The 13,181-nt window shown below is 45.2% G+C and overlaps 1 protein-coding gene across 1 annotated transcript in view; it reads left to right on the top strand.

The window, feature by feature from the left end:
• The window catches only part of DNAH12 (dynein axonemal heavy chain 12), a 3,791,933-nt gene that overhangs the window by 1,326,819 nt on the left and 2,451,933 nt on the right, over positions 1–13,181 (top strand). The window contains exons 27-28 of the mRNA XM_069643677.1: positions 752–991; positions 11,203–11,448. Coding sequence (XP_069499778.1) covers positions 752–991; positions 11,203–11,448 — 486 coding nt within the window. The remainder of the gene's footprint in view (positions 1–751; positions 992–11,202; positions 11,449–13,181) is intronic.

The following is a 13,181-nucleotide window of genomic DNA, read 5'->3' as shown; positions in this document are numbered from 1 at the left end:
CTCACCTGCACCTTTTTAAAGGTGATCTGAAATGTCTGGCACCCCTTAACCCTCATTTCAGAATTTACCACCACCTGCCTGCCTGGCTGAATTGCAGAAGAACTGCAAACCACTGAAGTTCTCTTGCTGGCTGTGTATTGGATTGCAGGCTTCTCGGTGACTGATAATCCCACTTAATGTGAACCTGCTGAACTGAAGGCTGCATCTGCATGGGCTGTTAATCAATAAATGGGTGGACAGTTTGCTGCGTTAGGCTATAAGGAGCTACCGGCACTCATCAGGTCTGCCATATTGTAGTGTCTTGGTCTGTCGCTGCATTCCAATTGGTTACTCTTCTTCCACTGGCCTACTTGCCTTGTCTCTCATTCAGTTGTGCCTTCCTTCTTCATGGGGGAACAGGAGAGATGACTGCTATGTTGCCGCTATTTTCCCCAGGGACTTTTCTCTAATTTAAGTGCTTGGAGCTGCACGGATATAACGGGCTATCCCAGGGGGTGAAGCAGAACATTGACAAAATACAATATTTTCACTGGCTGGCTATACACACCCTGCTCTTATTTGTTTATGTAGTAGGTAACTATTCATAGGTATAGGTGATCTCTGAATAATTCAGGTGTTCCTCATGCTCCGCCTCTGGCAATTGTTCATGCTCCACCTGTGGTAAAAGGTGAGTAACTTTTCCCAATCATTCTTTAATGATTCATATCAGCCTCAATATTTTGTTTTTCTACTTTTGTTTCTTCTATTTTAGTTTTTCAAAGGATTGGCTTCATCTGGAGCTTGGGCCTGTTTTGATGAGTTTAATCGTATTGAGCTTGAAGTGTTATCTGTAGTGGCGCAGCAGATCCTCTGCATTCAACGGGCCATCCAGATGCACCTGGAAGTGTTCAACTTTGAAGGGACGGAACTGAGGCTAAATCCAAACTGCTTTGTCGCCATCACCATGAACCCTGGTTATGCAGGACGCTCTGAATTACCAGATAACCTTAAGGTTAGTCATATTTAATTCAAAACATTCACAAATATTGCTACAACTGCGTTTCCATCATTGTATTTTAAACCTTTCTTGCATAAAGTTAGACTTATTATTTTGGCTTGTCTAATGCTTTGTCATATGTTTTAAAAAAAAACAACAATTGATGCTGGCTCTTGTCACTTACTTAGATGCCTTTTTCATATAAAGGACTGCTTGCATACAGGTTGTCTTTTACTCTCTGCCTGTGTAAACACAGAGACAGCACCTGAAAACGGCATGCCATGCCAGTGGCAGGAATTCAGTAGGCTTCTCTTCTACTTGTTAATTCCTTCTTCACTCGATTCTGTCTGCCACATTAGTTGAGCTCATCCTTCAGTAACTTTTTTCCACCCATTGAGAAATGGAACCTGTTCCATATTTACTTTTTTTTCTTATGTGTCAGTATACACGTTGCTTTGTTATTTTAATAGGTTTTGGCACTCCTTTATATTCTCAGCCACCCTACAGTTTGATGTATGCCTTGCTACCTGTATTAAAAACGGTATAATTCTTTGGTAATTTCCTAGCATGTCCCAATCGTACTTATAGATTGCTGTGGACTCTTATCCATCTGATCACAAATGCATTCGCCAACGTGCCAGAGGGAGGCATAAGTAAAGGTCTGCAAAGGCTCCCTGATCTACCAGTGTACCCATGACTATTTCCTCTGTACTTGATAATGTATTCACTTCATATACCGTAGTGTGTCACCACTATGGCGTGGGGCCCGAGAGTTGACAAGAAGCACAAGATACTTAGTTACCCTGTGGAATCCCATCTAAATTGTTGAGGGAGGGCTGCTGCTCTGCCAACAGTAGAATCAGAGCTAGTAGGCCTTGCCTGGTTTTCTTCCCTGGCTGTTGATACTATTCCAGTGCCAATTATTCCTCGGATTGCTAGCGCTACGTGAAAGTCCAAGAAAAGTGTCCTGGCCCCTGAATGCCTGTGCCTGATGAAAATTCCTCAATATTACTACCTTTCACTTGCCCTCCAAATGTAATAAACTAAGTATGAAGTGAGGTTGTATGCACCCTAATTTGATAGCATGGCTTCTTTGAACAATCAAATTAAGACACTATTTTAGTCTGGGACTGACAATGTCTCCACACTGGTTCTATCCCACCATTTGCTTGCCACATCCAAGGGTGATAATCCCACCATTTGTAATCAATCACAAGTTTGTGGTGTGGTAGACATGCTGAAGGGAATCGGGAGCCACCAGGCTCAGTAAGCAGAGTGAGGCTGGCTACTGCCACATTTGAGCAGTTGGAAGCCCCTATAACCGCCCAGGGACCCACTTTGCATGCATCTTCCTTTCTAGCTAGTGTGAGGGCCTCATGATTGGCACCTGATTTATTTTTTCCCCCATCTATGCCAAAGATTCCCCAGTTTGCAGTGTAATTTACAAAGATCCAATGTATACCATTGCTGCCTTTTAGAATCAAGATTACCCAAGCTTATAGCACAGAGCGTCTTGATTCTATTAAAGACACAAAGGCAAGCATTATGCTTCAACTTTTTTTATTTCTACTCTTCAGCAGTTTCAAAACGTCACTTTCTTAATCAATTTTTTTATTTTATTTAAACAACAGAAACCTCTATAATTCTGAACTACAAATCCCATAAATATCTATTATGCAGTAGTTCCTTAGTCCACTTCCTTTACTCTGAGCCCTATCTTTCACTTCCTGTCCAGGTCCTTTTCTCTTCTTGTGATGCCTTCCAATTGACATTCCCTAGCCAACGGCATCTGTCAGCCACAGCGACCATCATCTCCGACCAGGATGAACTGAACCGTAAACTCGGGCAACTGCCTCCTCATATTCAGTCTTTGACTCAGCCTTGGGCGCAAAGCAACTGACCTGGAAATTCTTGACTATTATCTAGATTTCTGGTCCTCTCCTGTTAATACAAGGAATTAGGGAGTGATATACGCAACCACAAGCACGAAAAATCACAACAATATTACAACAGCATCCTGTTCCATACATTGTGTATCTGGACGGGACAATGCTCACTTCCATGTCTTTAATAGAATCAAGACTTCCTGTGCTGTAAGCTTGGGTAATCTTCATTCTATGTCAAGACCGGAGGCGAGCATTATGCTTGTTCAAAGCTCCTCACCACTGCCGTCGACACGCTTAAAATCGGCTTGAAGTAAAACGTCTTAAAAGTAGAATCATTCGACCAGTCAGCCAACTTCAAGATATCCTGAAGACTACCTCCAGACCCAAAGGATTTAGAAGCTATGGCCAATCTCACTGAATGAGCTCCAAACTGCGACACATCTACACCTGCTAGCTTCATTGGTTGAGTTGCACTTTGTACGCTTTGTTACCGTGAATGCCACCCCTTCTGGGTAAAACGCTTTTCTATCTATCTCCACTGCCTTCATGTCAGCTACCCTCCTGCATGACACCAGGCATAGTAACATTGCTAGCCATCCTGACAATTGATTTTCCTCTAAACTCTTATTCTCTGGCCATCTGACAAATAACTCTAGTATCACATTGATGTCCCATAGGGATGAATACTCCGGCCATGGCGATTTGCATAGGTGTACACCTCGCAGCAGCCGTACTACTGCTGGATGGTCACCTACTCGTGCCCCATCCATGTGTTTGTGACCTGCTAAAATGGCTGACCGGTATACTTCAATGTCCTGAAGGCCCTACCTCTGATAATGATGCCAGAAGGTTTAGCACTTGAACTACGGGGGCTGAAACAGAATGAACGCTCTGCTGAGTGTACCAGCATTCCCATCGGCTCCATGCAGCGTCATAGCTCTTGAGCGTAGAAGGGGCCCATGAGTGCTTGATAAACTCGGCAGCCTATCACAAAATGCTTGCTTATTTCCATCTGAGATTGACACCCTGCAGGCCAGCAACAGAGGAAATCTGAAAAAAGTTAATCAGAACTAGAAACTGCCCTTGTGACTTCCAGTGAGGCACTGCTATCACTACTTCTGCCTTCTCCCTGTGGATCTTCACTTAAGTTCTGGCCAACATCATGAAGGCCGGTAAGGCGTAATGAACTGCCCCCGGCCATGTCTGAAGAAAGGCATCTGCGCCCAGTGCTTCTGTATCTAACCTCCAGCGTAAAAATCTGTCTATTTGTCTGTTCAATCTGGATGGATCTATGTCCAGAGGACCCTCCAGAGGACCCCACAAATATGCTATCCTCATGAAAACTTTCTTGTGCAGCTTCCAGTTGCTGGAGTCGTTCAGGTAGCGAGGATTCCAATCCGCCACCACATTCTGAACTCCTGGGAGATACTCTGCCGTGATGGATATTCTGCTGTCCAGGCAGTAGGGCCAACAAGTCTTTGGCTAGCTCCACTAACATCCTGGATCTGGTACCCCCCAGGTGGTTGATATATCTCACTGCTGAGATGTTGTCCATCCTGAGCAAGATGCAGAAGTTTGCTTTGCCTTCCTTGAAGGTCTTAACTGCAAATGAGTCCGCTAGGAGCTCTAGGCAGTTGCTGTGTAGGTGTAGTTTTCCTAGTGACCATTTGCTATCTGTCTCTAACTGACCACATCTTGCTCCCTAACCAGACCTGCTCTCATCCAACTCTATAATCAACTCTGGGATGTCCCCAAAAAAGGCACGTCTGTTCCATGTTCTGAAGCCAACATCCAGCTCTGTCCTTCGCACCTGATCTAGGGGACTAGCTGATGATATCTCAGACCCTCCCAGAGACCCTCCCGGAGATGTCTGATCCTTAGTCTTTGTAAGGCTCTGTAATAAAATGGTCCCAGAAATATGGCTTGAATGGAGGCCGCTAGCAGCCCTACCATTCTTGCTAAAGTTTGGATTGTAGGGAGACGTGGAGGAAATATGTGGGTGGAAAGGGGATTGAAGGGCGTTATGAGGCGGAGCTCCCTTGGGGCGTGGATCAGAAGCTTCACCAGGCCATTGGGAGGATCGGAGTACAGAGACTTGGGGAGAGGGGATGCGAGAAGGTGGGAGATCTTTTTGAAGATGGGAAGTTGCTCACTTGTAAGGAATGGTGTCGGAAATTTGGACTACCGCAGGGGCTTTTTCTAGCGTATGGGGCAGTGGTTCATAGGTTGGCAGAGTTGTGGGCGTGAATCCTGGAGGAGCCAGATTCGTGCCCAGTGCCTTCGGGTGCTGTTGATTGAGAAGGGGGTAGAGCGCGTGTTTTGCAGATTTATAGGGCCTTGCGGGTGGGGACTGCAGGAGATGAGCTTTAAGTTAAGGGGAAGTGGGAGAGAGACATGGGGCGCCCAACACCGGTAGAGGAAAGGGCGCAGGTTTGGGAATTGGTCTGGAAGTTGTCGAGGGATGCCCGTTTTCTACTGGTCCAGTTTAATATTTTACAAAGGACATATTTGACCCCGGTGATACTTCGGGCGATGAATGGGGGTGTCTCAGATGAATGTCCCAGATGCGGGGCGGCCCAGGCAGGGTTTTGGCATACGGCGTGGGAGTGTGGGGGGTGATAGTGGAGTACTGGGTTGAGGTCCTCAAGGGGGTGAATGAGTTGCTGGGGGCGAGTCTGGAGCGCTGCCCAGAAATCTGTCTGTGGGGTAAGCTGCCAGGGGGGGAGAGGCACAAATTACGGAATAGGATGGGCCGGTTTTTGCTTATTTTGGCTAAACGCTGTATGGCAATAGCATGGAAATCTCCCCAGGTGCCGGCGATTCATCTATGGTGGAGGGATGTACGGAGGTGGGGGCTGGCGGAACTAACGGTTCTGCAACGCTTGGAGCTGGCGATGGACAGGGAAGATATAACGATTCACTGGTCCCAATTGTTAAATGACCTATCGAAAGACAATGATTTACAACCTCTGTGAAGGGGGCAGGCAGAAGTGAACTACTTGGGGGACTAGAGGTGGGGTGAAATTGGAGATGGATGGTAGGCCAGCCTACCCTACAAAGGACCTATGGTAGCTGTTGGACTGCAGGCTGCGACCAGGGGATGGAGTGGACATTGGATAATGGATTTGGATGTTGGATGGTGGAGGGTGAGGGGGGGAATGGGTTGGACGTACTGCGCAGTTATTGTTGTTGGGAATGAATTGTTAAGGGAGAAAGGGGGGAGGGTGAAAAGTTAGGGGTTGTTTTGGTTGTTACGGTTTAAAATGCTAATAAAGAGAGTTTAAGTTTGGATCGTGATTAGTGTCTTCGCGAATGCTGCACGTAGCTTTTTCTATATTGCTCTCATTCTGTGCACTGGAAGTTCCAGAGTCACTTTCCTGGTATCTACCACAAACTCTAGGAATTCCATATGCTTTCTGGGCATTTGTTCCGACTTCTCCAAAATGATGATGAACCCTAGCGATGAGAAGAGGTTTGACGTCCATCGCACTTATTCATGCAGCATTTCTTTGTTTACCGCTAGGATGAGAACGTCGTCTAGGTATACTATGATTCTCATGCCTCTTTCTCTCATGGCTGCTGCCACCAGCCTCATGATTTTTGTGAAGGTCCTGGGCGCCAACGAGACCCGCAACGTCAGGCTCTTGAATTACCATGGCTGGTCCTTCCATAGGAAGCTTAAGTGCATGCGGTCCTTGCCAGCGACTCGAATCGTAAGATATGCATCTTTCAAGTTCATCCATGCCAGCCAGTCTCCCTTTCGTAGGATGTCCCTGAGAAGGTGTATGCCTTTCATCTTGAAGTACCAAAACGAGCCACCCATTGAGCCCTTTTAGATTGATGATGGGTTGCACTTTGTCTTTTCGATGCACTAGAAACATGGGAAATTGTCTCGCTACACTCTATTGCCCCTTTTATAACTAGAAGCCATAGCGGATGTTCTAGCAACCTGTCCTCCGTCTGTGTCCATGCCAAGCGGTCTTGAAGCGCTCTCTGTACGGTGTTGCTCAGGTCCTCTAGCTGGAACCTTGTCACTGTCTGTAAAACCCAAGCATTGCTATAAAGCTTTCTCCAATTTGCCAAGAATACGTTTGTCCTGCCTCCCAATAGTGGGTAACGCGACTTTCCCGCTCTCACCTGCTTGGGTACCTTAGTGATGGAAGTAGCCCCTTCCTCTGCGTCCTCTAGTTCCACGACCTTGTGCTGGGAAGAACAAGTCTTGTTATCGTGATTCCCAGTATTGTGCCCTGGGGTTCTGAGGCCAGTCCCTGCAAAAACATGATTGGTGAAGATCTTCCTGATCGAAAACTGTGCTTTCTCTAGCGCAGTCTAGGTACTGACAAACGTGCTCATTTCTTTGGCGACTGATTTGCCAAACAAAAGACCTTGTGCTGCTTTCCCCACTTCTTATGACACTAGAGCTCCTAGTTTTGTATCACTCTTTAGCAAAAGACTCCTCCTCCTCTCAGACGAAAAGGCACAGTTGGCATTGCCTAACAAACTAAATGGCTCTCTGCGTCCATCTCCCCAGTGTCTCTGCATCCACTGGCTCTCCAGTGTTTCGGGCTCTCTCGACCAGGTTCATAATCTTGGCGATCGGCCTGCCAGATTCAAACATTTCTCCAGACATCCTTTCCAGGCTCTATCCATGCTTTTTCTGACATCCTTGGATTCCTTCATGACAAAGGTGATCACCCCTGGGTCCGATTCCAGGGTCTCTGCTACTTTGCCTGGGAGTTCTGGATGTGGGCACTCCAATCTCATTCATAGTCTTGTCTCTTTCTCTAGAAGCTTGCGCAATCTCTGCGCCATATAAGAGGTCACTCTAGGAGATGGTAGCCAGTCATTAGATTTGGGATGTCTAAGACTATCTGAGTCGAACATCTCTGCCAATTCCTCTTTAGGGTCCACCATGTTCTTCTCTTTCTTACTTCTCTTACCGCTGCTCACCACTTTCATTGAGGAATGTTAGTCAGACAAGTCAGGGTCTGGCGAGGGGTCTCCATCACCCATATTGTGTGCCCTGGGATGGTGGTACGAGGCTAGACACTGCTGATCTTTGCATGAAAGAATTCTATGAGCTTGTCAAAAGCACCAGCCACTTCTGGAGTCTTTCTTTTACTCTCTGTTCCTGGACCCGAGTTAGTAGAAGAGATTTTTCTATTCCGGGTCTGTTCTCTCCCCTGAACTGTTGCCTCTTTGCGAGGTTGACTGTAGGATGTGATTTCGGTAATTGTTGTATTTCTTTTACTTAGGCCATCCCCAATTGGATTCTTGAGTGCTTCCACCCTATCCTGCAGGGGCTGCACCCCTTGAGCCACATCGTCAGTGTGACAATCCCCCAGGACTTTCTTAAAACTTACCATGAGGTTTGTGTCCTCCCCTGCAAGCACTTGCTCCTGGCTTTCCTCACTCCAGCTGTCTGACTCTATATTGTCAGGGAGTCTGTCAATATATTGTACTTGTGCTGTTTTCCTGGACCAAGCAGGCTGCTACTCACGTCCTCTGTCAATTGTGACTAGGCATAGCTCAGGATGGGGATGCACACTGAGTGTGATCTGTTCCAGTTGATAGATAGCGGACCATTTCAGTTGACAGACTTACTGTATACCCAGTAGCTAACTAGCAGTGAAAGACTGCAGTCTAACTCTGTACTAGATTGGCATACAATCTCGAGTATGTGCTGTTCTCTCTGGCATTATTGAAGGCAGTTGTCCACTGCACTGTAGTTCGCCGCAGTGATAGAGTGGTTGCGTTGGCACGATCGCTTCCATGGCGACGTCCCGTATGATGTTCGGCTGGGTCACTTTCTTCCCTACGTACTTCCAGTCACATGGCCCTGTAACTCTTTAATGTAAGGAGGGGGTACCAGTGACCTTTGAGTGGCCTAGTTAACTCACGGACCCGGCTCGCACCTCCTGATCACACTGATACCTCGGTGTGCTGCATCTCGGATGCGGCCTGCGCTCGGACACCGCTATAACTTGTGGATGTACTGAATAGTCTCAAAGTGCGCTGGCAACACTGCGCTCGTCTAAATGCAAATAAACAAAATTCAGTTCGATATAATATAATCCAACATTCAATCTAATGATATAACCTTGGTATATTCAATCTACACACACCTTGGCGCTTACATTGACAGAGCAAGCTGAAAAGTGTACTCATCTCTGTGAAGAGCAGAAAAAGAAGAGGAAAGGACCTGGGCAGGAAGTGACAGATAGGGCACAGAGGAAAGGAAGTGGACTAAGGAACTATGGAATAGAAGAGATGTATGGGGATTTGTAGTTCAGAGTTATAGAGATGTCTGTTGTTAAAAAAAATGTATAAACAAAGTGATGTTTTGAAACTGTTGTACAAAAATAAAAGTTGAAGCATAATGCTAGCGTCCAGTCATGACAAAGAATTGGGATTGCTCTTCGCGAGCGCAAGGGGAGTAAAAAATCAACAGCCTCAGAGAAAATCTAATTGTAGATTTGCAGTTGATGATTGAGGTCAGAGTCTAATTTCTATGGAATAAAAGAAAAGTAGATAATGGGAAGAAAAGACGTTGATGTGCATATTCATCATGCATGAAAAGAATTACACTCTGTGGCTACTTCTATATTATATTTTGGGCATGAAGAAATTAGGTTGTCACACAGCCATGTGACCAGCAGTGTCCCCCAGGGCTGTACCCTCTCTCTGGTCTTATTTAAGCTATACATGGAACCTCTCTGTGCACGCCTAACCGACTTCGACATCTCAGTACAGCGGAAAGCAATAACAGTCGGCCATGCTTATAAGTTAGCGGTCCCCAGGACATTGCTCGCCTTCAGGCAGGTGTTGCTTCCATTCAAACATGGATGCCAAGCACCTACTTGAAACCTATCCTTAACAAGAGAGAATTTGTCCAACTAGTCCCCCGCCAAGCAGAATCCTGCTCAAAAGTGGCGGTAAGGTATACACTTGGACGGATTTACCCTGCAACTCCGCTAAATCCCATATTCATTGAGGACAGCAATTTATCTTTTCATCAACACATTGCTAGAAAAGCCTAAACAGACACCATCAAATCACCCTACTTTGCAAGTCAAACCCTTCTTAACCGTTCCAGGACTTGCAAACAGTAGTCAGGGACTGGTAATCACTGACATATATGGGGGAAAATGCCCAATTAGCAACTCACCTCGCCACACAGCTAGTCCCCTAAGGTGGCACACTACATGGCAGGGCACCTCATCAATGGGGTACTCAAGTTCAACCACTTCTCCTCCACTCTGTGCAAACTGCACTGAATACCCTTACCAGCTAGGATCTTGGGGGGAAAAAAGATTCTGTATCAACTACATGGCTAGCTCGGCCTGTAGACTGCTTTACCTGGAGGCTGAGTTAAGTGCTTCCAGCGGATTACAACATATGAACAGTAGGACCTTTGACAAACTTGGGAGCTGATCGGCTTGCAAATTAGGAAACAGTAATGTTTCTGCTAGGTTCAGGGTCTATGGAATTCCAACACAATGGCAATCCGGACTGCTTCCTCCCTCTTGTAAATGGAAAGAGCTGAAAAACTGGCTGTTTTAGTCACACTAATGTTACCTAGACTCCAAAGCTATTTTGCTAGTCATGGGGTGACCATCTGAAACTCATCACAGTGCTACCGTATTAATTGTTTTCTATAACCCACAGTACTGCGTTACTCTCTTCCCCCATCACTCTAGTGTTTCCCTAATCCTACTGTGCAGTGCTCTGTTGCTTCTGAGGTAGGTTTCCGTTATATATATTTATATTTATTATAATAATGGAAAATGTTATTATTTCGGATTTCGTTTGAGAGGCTACCTAATGTGTTAATCCCCAGGCTCTGATGTTGAATTTTGTTCTCATTTAAGAACTTGTTAAGAGAAATTTTTAAGAATAAAATACGTAAGTTATTCTTTTCTTCTAAGTATATGGTAAAATAATTTCTGTTGATTACTTTAAAAAAAATGCAATGCTAAGCCTATTAATTGATTGGTTGCTATCCTACATCAGAACATTTTGGCAATGATCTGGTGCCATGCATTTCAGGACTGTATCTGATGTCTCATTGAATTAGTAATATCCAATCAATTTCTCTGAATTTCCACAATCGATATTAATGAAAAAATGTGAATGAAATTAATTCAAGTGGAAGATACTTTTTGGTCATTCTGAAATCTTAACTAAATTGTATTATTTGGTTGATTGCCAAGCTCTGCTCTTTATTTAAAATTCATATTTTCATTGTCCTCTCTTATGTTGTGGATATCTTTTTTTCTCAAGCCCCCCTAAGAAAATGTCCATATTAAACTTGTGCCTTATTTGTTATTTGTATTGCAGGTTTTGTTCCGCACTGTGGCCATGATGGTCCCAAACTATGCTCTGATAGCGGAGATATCCTTGTACTCCTATGGATTTCTTCGTGCCAAGCCTATGTCAGTGAAGATAGTAATGACCTACAGGCTTTGTTCAGAACAACTTTCCTCTCAGTTCCATTATGACTATGGAATGCGTGCAGTGAAAGCAGTCTTGGTCGCTGCTGGAAACCTCAAGCTAAAATTTCCAAACGAGAATGAAGATATACTTGTGAGTTGTAACTTTCTTTTCAAAACTTAAACGTGTTTAAATCATCCTGTGACAATGGAAAAGATTGTATTTTGAAAAAAAGCTTAGCTAATAATGTGTATAAATGACCTTGCGTGAAAATAATTATTTTGCCACCTTTTCACATGAGGATACTGAAACTTTCAATCCAAGCATATGTGTCTGGACCCAGTGGTCCTTTTTGGAATGCCAAAATAGAAAAATGACCAGGGTGACTGAACCCTGTCTACACACCTCTCGCAATCCTCACACAATGATCAGCATTGTTTCAGATTGATTTAAAAAAATCAAGCTTTTAAATAGACAAAGTTTTTCTTTTTTATCCAATGATTTAATACATGATAAATTGTTTTTGTTAAGTATTTACAAGACACTTATCAGTTTAGAAACAGTATCTCCACATGATACATTAGTATTTATCAAGGTCTATGTGCCTAGATCACAGTACAAAACATACATAATTCCATATATCAGAAGGGATCGCATTTAAACAAATGATCATGTAGACAAGGTATATCTGATTACAAAACCTGTCCAGTGTGTGTGTGTTTAACAGTGGCAGGGGGAGTCGACACAACAGTGTTTCGGCCATTAGTTTGCTGAAAGTTGATAGGCCTTCATCAGGATGAGAAGAGAGTTTGTAGTGAACAGAGGAGGTTTGCTGTCGGCGGTTCTCATTGTCAGTTTCGAGCTCTGCCATTCGGGCTGACCTCTGCCCCAAGGGTTTTCACCAAACTGATGGCAGTGGTGGCAGCAAGTCATTTCTACCCCTACCTGGACGATTGGCTGATCAGGGCGTGTTCTCCCGAACAAATCCTGCATCATCTTAGCGTGACCTGCCACTCTCTTCACAGGTTGGGCTTCTCCCTCAATTACAAGAAGTCCCATATGACACCTTCTCAAATGCTCCAGTTCCTTGGGGCTGTACTGGAAACATCCTTGGAAAAGAGCTTGCCACCCAAGGTGAGGGCTCTAGACATTCTGCAGATGGTCACCAAGTTTCAGAGTGCCCAGCATCTCCCGGCAATCGATTTCTTTTTTTTTTTTTTTTTTGAAGTTGCATTTTTCTGGTGCCAGAGGCCCGCCTGAGAATGAGATCCCTTCAATGGGGTCTCAGAACACAATGGTCACAGTTCTCAGGAAACATGTCAGACCTACTTTAGGTTCCAAGCATGGTCGCACTGGACCTCCAAGTACAACATTCTGTAGAGAGAACCCTTTTGGCAGCCATGGCCGGAGGTCACAGTAGTGACGGACGCCTCACTCACGGTGTGGGGAGCCCACACCAACGATCTTACAGTCAGCGGCCGTTGGTCTCCATCTGAGTCCAAACTACATATCAATCTTTTGGAGCTGAGGGCAATCGGACTAGCGCTGAAGGCCTTTCTGCCTTCTCAACAAGAGATGAGTTGTAGAGTCACTACCACTGTGCAGAGAGGCAATGCAGCTCTGGTACTGGGCAATTCAAGAAGGAATCTCTCGATCAGCAGTTCACCTAGCCAGAGAAGAGAACAAACACAGCAGCGGGTGCTTTGAGCAAGTAGAGCATAGTATCCAACGAGTGGGAACTAGCTCAGGAAGTCCTTCAAGAGATCTTCACCCTTTGGGGAACGCCTCAAGTGGATCTGTTCACAACCAGTGCCAACAGGAAATGCGAACTGTACTGCTCCAGGGAATTTCCCCCAAGAGGAGCTCTAGGGGACGCGTTTGTAGTG

This window comes from Ambystoma mexicanum, chromosome 2p (assembly GCF_040938575.1).
Source record: "Ambystoma mexicanum isolate Mex_15411 chromosome 2p, UKY_AmexF1_1, whole genome shotgun sequence".
Lineage (NCBI taxonomy): Eukaryota > Metazoa > Chordata > Amphibia > Caudata > Ambystomatidae > Ambystoma > Ambystoma mexicanum.
The sequence above is the reverse complement of the archived record's forward strand: the minus strand, read 5'-3'. Positions and strand labels throughout refer to the sequence as shown.